The following is a 9883-nucleotide window of genomic DNA, read 5'->3' as shown; positions in this document are numbered from 1 at the left end:
TGTATTTCATTTTTAATCATTTTAACCAGATTTAGCACCACATATAAAAATGTTACACTGAAAAATGCTTACATTAATTCCTTTTGTCTATATATATAGACAAAATATTTATGTAATGTTTTAAATACTTACATTACATACATAAAATTACATAAAGCAAGACAGTAACATCATATTATAAGGAAGACTAGTTGGCATTTCTTCAGAGATACAAAAAAGAATATTAACAAATATCCCATCCTTAAGGATCATACCTAAAACTCTAACATCTAAAGCTGAACTTAATTTTTTCTGCATACGTCACTAAACGTTTGGAAAACAATTCACTGAGAATTTGTGGCTTTTACTGATTCATCTGAGGCTTCATGGGATGAACAATGGGAGAAGGGTGTCGGCCATTTCAAAGTGTAGTCCCTGTAAAACATCATATGAGACGTTAATTGTGACAGACTTTTCAAAACAATGAGCTTATTTTGTACATTTAATTCACATTTCTTATTTTAATAATCTTGAACATCTCATTGTGTATGTAATTCATCTAAGGATGGGGAAAGAGCATGAGAGGACCTGTGGATTTTCTGCCCTTTTCTCTTCTGAAACTCTTCCTCATCCACTGTCCACACCGCTCCTGTCCTCCCGTCCACCCGCACAAAGCATTTGTGGAGACTAAGATTGTGTCGCACAGCATTCTGAGAAAAAGGTTGAAATAGCTGTTAATCAGAGAATATAATTGATATTCATATGAAACAGGTCTACTGCCATTATTCAGTATGATCTTATGTCAAGAGCTCCACCATGTGGACATAAATATAAATAAATATATATAAATGTCAGGCCAATCTCAGGATCTAATAAATAAACCTGCTCAAGACTGGAGCTTTTTTGTTTTAATGAAGCTAATTTATATGGCATTAAATCAGATGCACAAGCACAATATCATTCAAAAATATTATTATACATATTATACATTTTAATATTTAAAAAATGCTTAAATTGAGTTTCAAACTGAACAGAAATGGGAGTCTCCAGATCTCAAACTGATGGTTAGTTGGCAGTGTCAGCATGTTTAGTACCTTCCATGTAGGAGAATTGTGACGGAAGTAGAAGAACATTCTTGTGAACCAGTTGTAAATTTCGTTTAGCGTCCGCTGTTTGTCTGGGGCTTCCAGGATTGACTGTAGGAATCAATGATTAATTATATATATTTATTTATTTATTTACATATGACATTTTTTATTTTAAAAATACAAGGATTCATTTAAAATTCACAGTGAGCATCAGCAAAATGTACTAAAAGTAAATATATAATAAATAATTAATATGTATATATAATATGTATGAAATATAATAAAATATGTATCAAATATGATATACTATATATACAATAAAGGCAAACAAAAGATGTGTACTTACCCATCTGATTAAGAAAGCATATGTATATGGAGGTCGTATATTGGCATATTTGTAGTATTCAACACTGCTGACAAAATCTGTAATTGCCAGAAAATCTAATTACTAAGAAGCAAAACATTGCACAATATTCTTGGTAATTGATCACAAACCCTCATATGTACATTGTGCCTCAAGTATGTCGCTATGAGTTTTGCTGCAAGTGCAAAACGTACAGCCGTGTAATGGCTATGAGTCAGTCATTTTCGATAATATACTTGCGCAATACATCTAGCAAATGCGGAATTAAGGTTTTATAATAGACGGCCTATGAGAAAAACTCCAGCTGAGTACGTCTAAACTACATTTGCTCCAGGCCTTAGGCTTCCTTTGTGGTCTGCTGGCATGCCAAGTGTGGCAACAGGAAACAAGCAATGTCACAGCTTCAACTGCAGTCATAGTGGTAGACCACCAACTTTCTACTGTCTGGCCAACAACATAAACACATAAAGCGAAAGGAAGTAAGAATAAGATTCACACTGTAAACAGCAGTAGATAGTGACCTTTACTAATCGGTATATTTTCCAACCACTTCAGCGTCTGCATTTCAGTTTCACTTGATTGGATTTTTCTAATGACACTTCTTAGCTAGATTGTGTGTGGTTCGGGGCACAGCAAGATGTGTATTTTGGATTTAAGCAGGTTTTACCTGGCAGCAGGTGTGGTAGGGGTATGTGCCAGGGTTCCTGTCGTACTGGTGCTTCACTAGCTCTTTCTGTCCTGCCATCTGGCTCCCCCACCCGGGGCAAATTTTGTGCCAGCAGCCTCCACCAGCCTGAAGCAACTCCCTGAATGAGAACACACAAGAGAACACACCTACATATGAGAGCGATATTGAGCACAGATATGGTTTTCCGTAGACGTCTTGAGATACGACTTGTTCATCTGCACTTATAAATTTACTGACGTTTCATGAAGTCACAAAAAGGAAATGTCGTGTTCACTGTGAGAATCGCTATATCTAGACGCTCTCATGAAACTTGTGGCAGTGTCAGAGTATTCTGAAGAGTCTTACGGTACGCGTCGAGATGCATTCAAACAGATGAAGGTGAAGTTGCATGGCGTGAAGTTTCTGCTTCTCCTGAATGAGCTGAAATCATCACATATAGCTTGTTAGAGCCAGTGGGTTTTCAGACCGCTGTTACCAAGACGTTTTGATTCTTTTGGGTTCACACTCAATGACTCAAAACCAATGAAACCATGATTCACTTTCTTGTGCCTCATTCATGATAACTGATGATGATCAATGATGCAAAGCGTGACCTGTGTGTGCTGCCCGTGAAAGACTATATCACTGATGTACCTGATTCTCCATGTGGCGTACCAGGTCTTGCTGAACCCGCCACTGTGCAATCGTTTTTTCATCTGTGCTGTGGTCTCGGTTCAGATGTCTAGACAGGATGAGAATCAAAAGCTGTGTTCTAAAGTTTGAAAATGATCAATTCCAACAAGGAAGGCTTGCTGATGTTACTAAAAAAAAAAACTTATAGACTTACCTCAGAAAATGTGTATACCTTTCAAAGACTTTGTCACAGCCTGGCCAGCGACATTGTCCGTTTACAAAAAAAGAGTTGGATCTCTGGATTTCTGACTCGACTGGGCTGAGAAGGACACACGAGGGACATCAAGATACTTACTGATGAACATTTAATACATTACAATTTTATTTTCTTACCTGTACTTACCTGTGAGAATGAAAGCTGGAAGATTGTTTCCTGTGCTGGCTTGATCCAGAGACAGCTTGGATAGAATTCTGCGCACTGTGACCTGTGTCTTTTCTTCTGTTCAAGGCTGTTGGGTTGCTCTCATTTGCTAAAGAATAAGGCAAAATAGTGCACACTTGTGAGTACTTTAACAAATTATTTTTTTTAGCTATTTATTATATTGTTTTTAAATTAGTAAAATACACTATATAAATATATGTATAAAAGATGTTTTTAAAACTATAAATCTCAACTAAAATCATTTAAATTGTCTTTAAATTATGTGTGTGTGTGTGTGTGTGTGTGTGTGTTAATATATTCTATAATATATATTATATTAATAGTAATAAATAAAATAGTATCTCTAAATATATAATATACTGTATAACACTACATATAAATATTATGAATAATACATTGCAATCACAGCATAATAAAATATTGATCTTGACAGTTGTGGTCAAACATTTACACACCCCTTGCAGAATCTGCAAATTATTAAAAAATTAAACATAACAACAACAATTATTATTATTATTGTTGTTGGCAGAATTATTTGTGTAAATTCAGTTAGTACTACATAAAAAATAACCTGCAATTTTAATGATCACTCTTTAAAAATAAATTTTTTAAATGAACATTTTGATTATTCTACAAGGGGTACAGAAACATATGACCACAACAGTATTATACAAAATAACTACATTGTTAAACAGCACATCCTTCAGACAGAGTTCATGTTTTGTTTTTATTTCTTTTGAAACCTTTTGAGTTGAAACACTTTGAAACAATTTGAGTTAGTTGTATGCAATGGCAGTTTTCGTGATTTAAAATGCCTTTGCTCACCATAACATGTAAATATATGGAATATAACGATACCTCTGAGGATTTCACCACTTTGACTATGTCAAGGTAAAATGTGAAGTTTGAATAATTCATTGGAACACAAACCCTGAAGCAGGAGAGCCGGAGAGCGAAGTACAGATGGCCTGATCGGGCCAGACTGAGAATTCTGAAACACCAGCTGAAGAAACTGCAACCGTTCCTCATCAGCAGCTCTCTGCACACAAACACACTGAGAAGCAGGCCAACACAATAAAGGCAATTCACCGAGAGCTACAGCACATCTGTACTATAGCTTTTAAACATCAGTAGTTTATTAATGTACCTGGCACAGAGGATGTTTTATTTGTGATCAGGACAAACAGAAAATACAAATGATAAAAATTAAGAACAAATATATATACAAATATAAATTTATAACATTTAACAAAAAATACACATAGCAAGAAAATTAACAACAATTTCAAAATACTTCTATACAGAAAACAATTTTGAATCTCCAGAAAATGCAGTGTAAATTATATGCAAACAACCTACAAAGGGATGTCGTCCTTTTTAAGGCATCGTTACAGAAAGTACCAGAGAATAAAGCTCACTCACACAACGTACCCCAGAAGAAAGATGTTCCATGGGCCGTGGTGAAGAAGATTTGTATAACAGAGGGGGAGATGCATCCCGCTCTTCTTTTAGTGGTTCATTTTCTCTCCCACTCACTCTTTTGTCTCTCTCAGATTGAGGCATTCCTGAAGTCAAGAGTTTGAAAAAGATTGCAGATTGATGTACAGAGTTGCAAACTTACACATTACATTTTAATTTTACATAATATATACTGTATATGTTAGCTTCTTAAATTTATCTTTAAGGTTAACTTAGCATTGTATTTTCCTGTATTAGGAAATATGATCGCTTAAAAAAATCTAATCTCAACATTTTTGATGAATGGCTATGGTATTTTTAATTTGGTCATTTTATCAATATTCATGAGATTTAGTCAGCTGAAACAGTTTTGATCTAAATTTTTGTCTCTGGAAAATAGTAATCAATAACATTGTATTATGTTGAAAAGCAAAGTTTTTTGTGTGTCTACTTGTTAATGAGGGATCTATGGTCACATTAATGCTTTTTGATTTGTGGAGTACAATATACAGTTTTTATTTTGAAATAAGAAGAATTAGACCCTTGGGGTAAGATGCCCACCCTCTAAGTGGCAAGTTGTTACTAGTGTAACTATTTTTACATTTAATACTTATTGTAATTAATGGGATTATTATTCAGTATTTTCATTAATTAGATGAAAATATTGGATATCTTCCTTTTCAGTAAAACCTGTAGGTTAATTGAGTGAAATCATTTAATTTGAATTCATAGTGTTGCTATTGTGACATATCTTCCATTATATATATAATGCATTTACCTTTCAGATCTCTCTTACTGGGATTCTGCTTTGTCTGTTATTCAGTTATTCAACATAGAATATTTACTTTAGTATTTTACATTAATGACACTTTAAATATTAATAAGAAATTATATCAGAAGTAATTGATACATTCTGTAAATGTTTACCCCTTCTTACCCCCAGTAGTGAGGCAAAATGGCCTCTTTGAATAATTCTACATTTTGTGCTAAAACAACTAAATTAGCAAATGTTTCTATTTATTTCCCATAATAGCACACTGGCATCATCCTGCACATGCTAAACTTATATCTAAATATGTTACAGTTTAAAGGTAAATACAGATTGTTCTTAAGGGGGATATCATTGACCATCTTACCCTGCATCTTGAAATTTACTGAATTAAAAAAAAAAGTTATGTTTTATATATCAGTACACAGACCCCTTCAGTACCTTCATGAACCCCTGGGAATGTGTTTACCTGATAGAAATTAGTTACATTTGTTGGAAATATATGCAAACATGGCCACACCTAAAAAGTATACTATAGAGAAGGCAAAATAAATACTATTGGCATCTCACAGAAAACCACGAGGGAACAGAAGAATGGAGCTGGTATAATTACATGAAATTCAACATGCATGAAAGGAATGTGAGTTCTAGGAACACAGACCCTAATGGTGGAGTTTTCCTGTAAGCACCAAGGGGGTGAATGAGGAAAGCAAAGTGAGTGACTGGTATTCTCTGAGTGAATACATATTTTACAGTAGTCACAAGACCATTATTATTTCTGACAATCTCTAATCTCTAACTTTCCTATTTTATGTTAAAGTCTCCAAAAAAGTCTAAACATGTGAGTTGCTTGAATGCATACCCAAAACATGCACGACATCTATCTGTCATAGAAGACACAAACCTCTCCCACCTCTCAGGAAACCACAGACACACACTTTGCATTTTGCAAAAACATGCACGAAAGAAGCAACCCAGGAACAGGATAAGGAATATAAGACAGAGAAAGAATGTGGTTGGTGGTGTTATTGAGCCTGAGCTGAGATCAGTGCATCTATAACAATAAAAGAATGTTTTCATGCACTCCTCTACACTTTAAACAAACATCGAATGCAAGCAAACATGAAAATTCAGTGAAAATGTATTTTCATTTCATCTATTAAGAATAAAAATAAGAAAAATGACAATACTTTCATTAATATTCCAAGTCATTTGCTTTTCCTGGCAATGTGAGGAGTGTCTGGCACTCCATATGTAATTTTGCTTTCAGGTTCACATCACTCAGTGATGGAATATTAGTCACTATCTCGCTTGATCATTTTTCCTCTTTTCACATACATTTTACCTGCCTCACAAGACATAATCTAAGTGAAACTACATATGGGCATCAATATTTGTCAGCTGTACTTTCCATTCCATCTCTACCACATGAAAGTTAAAAAAAAAAACTAAACTTTGTTCGTAAAATAAGGATGTTATACCCGCGAAGATTTTAGAAAAAACTAAACAAAATGACTCACAGTGACCATAAATTGTTCTCTTTTATCCTCCCACTTTCATATTTCCAACGTTTGAGTATAGGCGTACATGCAGTAAAGATAAACAGTAAATAATTTCAATAATCTCAATTTCATATGCGACATACATAGTATCATAATCATTTGCTTTACAACAAGGTTAAAATATTATTCAGCCATGCAAAGCAAGTGTTCAAATTAAAAAATTGTTTTAATTAATTATAATAGTCCTATGATTTGAAAACGTTTTCCCTGGAAAATGAGCGTTCATTAGCACTGAATTAGAATCTTCACAAGCAATTAAGTCCCGACATACATCTCATGTGCATGCAGGTAATGTGAATTCAGATTTGAGTATCCATACAAATTTGTGATAATTTGGAAATATCGTAATCCATAGCTGTCTCATCTAAGGCCTGCATGGAATACTTTGTCATCAAAGTTATCATTAAATGACAAGCAGTATTAAATCAAGCATATTTCAGAAACAAGTACTGTAAGTAAATATTCACCAAGAAACAGCGTTCTTTACCTTGCACCTCTAGTCAGCCGTTGTCTTCCTGTGCTGTTCTGGTTAAAAACGAGAGTGAAAGGATCTTTATAGGATAAAAATATAAATCTGAAAAAAGACAGATAAAATCTCACATCAAAGGAATAAATGCAATGGTAGATTCTTCAAATTGTATCAAAGGTCATAGATCACATGCAGATGGCATGCAGCAATATTATTCTTCCGTGAATGGCAAAGGACACACTAGAGACGAAAGACCATCTAACATGTCAGTCTGCAGAGGTTGAGCACAAGTTTTCTTGTGGAAGATGAAAGGCAATTCATGCTACTTTAAAAAAAAAAATTACGTTAAATGTTATGTCTTTCTGTCCCCCAAATGTTTCACTATGATAAGTAAGCACAATATTAACAGGAAAAATGTATGCTCTTTTACATTTTAAAGTTACCTAGAAATTTAGAGACAAAATATTATTTACAGATTGTTTTGTTTTTTTACATATGAAAACAAATGATAAAAAGTAATTTAATTCAATGTTGTGCTACTTTATAGCCTATGACAATTATTATGTAATAAAATAATTTATACTATGTCTACTACTGTATGTCTTACAATTACAATTACAAGAAAAAACTCACAAATGAATTACAATATATGATCTGATTTTTTAAAGGGTTTTCTTATATATACATATATATATATATATATATATATATATATATGATTCACTGGTCTATTTGATCTATCATTTCATTTTTTCCAGCGGAGACAAAAAATAAAAAAGTTTTCCAAAACATGAGCAATAATTGTATCAGAAAATTGCATTTTAAAACTCACCTGAAGTCGCCACCTTCCCACATAGAATGTGTCATCGCTCGTCAGTATCCAGCACTTATTTATATTCATAAAATACTCTGTGTCATCACAAAGGAAACAGAAAGAAACGTTCCACAAACATCACTGTATTCATAAACAACTCGCTCCAAAGACCAGGTGCTTACATGGCATCAAACAGTATGTCAAAAGCATAATTAATAAAGAAATAAATATCATACAATAATGTCCCACACATAATTTTACCACTGACCTTTAAGAGACTTTTACGTTTCCATTTACTTTTCAATCATCTTTTGTGTATCATTTTGAAAATAATGTGATTTACACACGTTTAATCACATAATTTTTTGTGTGCATTACAAAAACAACTGACATCAATAATAATAATTTTATTATTAATAATAAATATCATCATCATAAAGTCTCATGATCATTATCATTTTAACTGTAAATTTCTTTCCCTCCAATTTTCTCTTCTGTATTCAGAATTGTAACCAGAATATAAATAACAATTGCTCCCTGGAAATTACATAAATGTGAAATCACTGCATGATTCTTAAAACTTATGCAGGTAATTCTATGTATATTACATGCAATATTCACTGCAACCTTTTCTGTCACTTTTATAAGAAAATAAGAGAGAACCGTGAAGGTGAAATCAGCATCTGTCATATGAAGAAAAGAATGTGTTAACAATTTCCTACTGTTGTGCCATAGTTCAATTGAAAGTTACTTTATTGTCATTTCTCTCCTACAGTATGTGGTAAGAAGACACATTGTCACAATGTAGAACAAAGGTATCAACAGCCAAAAGCATAATAATAATAGTGATGTAGACAGTCGACTGCATAATGACATCTGACAATCTTTAATAAAAGGATGATTCACCCCAGAAACAAAAATTCTGTCATCATTTACTCACCGTCATGTTGTTCCAAACCTGTATGGCTTTCACACACACACACACACACACACACACAAATTAAAATAAAAAGTCCACTGTCCATACAATGAAAATCCAGTGATGTTTGAACCCCAGCATTCTTCATAATATCACACAGAATGTCACACATGTTTGGAACGACATGAGGGTGAGTTAGAAATTTGAAAATTTTCAGTTTAGGTTTAATTATCCCTTTAATATCTTTGCTGTGTGTTTCTGTCAATATATTTTCTTCATTTTACAGTGTACCCTTACTTAAAGTATATTTTATGTCTACTTTGTGTAAGAACATAACAAAATGATTACACTTTTAGTGGGTTTTTAATGTACTTTATATTGCAGTAGGCCTACACATGGTTATATTTTAAATATTTATGCATTTATAATTGATACTTCTGAACTAAACTTTTTCATTATGAAATGTATTAAAGTATTAAATTACTAAGAGTAAAATGGGTAATGATAAGCACTTAACTTTATGCTTAAAATGCATTTTAACATTCAATACGCCTTAATTGTAACTTAGGTTATATTTTTGTTTACACATGGTTCAAATTTGTTTTTTGTTTACACATGATTCAAATCTATAAATACTACAGTTGAACTATGGTCACTTTAGTAAAACCATGGTTCATTTTCATAAGGGACTGCCAGTGACCGGCTGTTGCATGCATAAA

At 33.1% G+C, this 9883-nt stretch overlaps 1 protein-coding gene across 1 annotated transcript; it reads right to left on the bottom strand.

The window, feature by feature from the left end:
* Positions 1-286: 286 nt before the first annotated feature.
* LOC107550167 (forkhead box protein P3-like) lies at positions 287-5774 on the bottom strand. The gene is made up of 12 exons (XM_016231406.1): positions 5768-5774; positions 4596-4738; positions 4104-4227; positions 3135-3261; positions 2946-3050; positions 2753-2840; positions 2465-2539; positions 2099-2237; positions 1414-1490; positions 1074-1175; positions 568-689; positions 287-414 (listed from the first exon to the last, which is right to left on the bottom strand). Exons 1-12 carry the CDS (start codon positions 5772-5774, stop codon positions 324-326), a joined length of 1200 nt encoding a protein of 399 aa, XP_016086892.1. The 3' UTR covers positions 287-323.
* Positions 5775-9883: the final 4109 nt, after the last annotated feature.

This window comes from Sinocyclocheilus grahami, unplaced genomic scaffold (genome assembly GCF_001515645.1).
Source record: "Sinocyclocheilus grahami isolate Dianchi unplaced genomic scaffold, SAMN03320097.WGS_v1.1 scaffold16.1, whole genome shotgun sequence".
Lineage (NCBI taxonomy): Eukaryota > Metazoa > Chordata > Actinopteri > Cypriniformes > Cyprinidae > Sinocyclocheilus > Sinocyclocheilus grahami.
The sequence above is the reverse complement of the archived record's forward strand: the minus strand, read 5'-3'. Positions and strand labels throughout refer to the sequence as shown.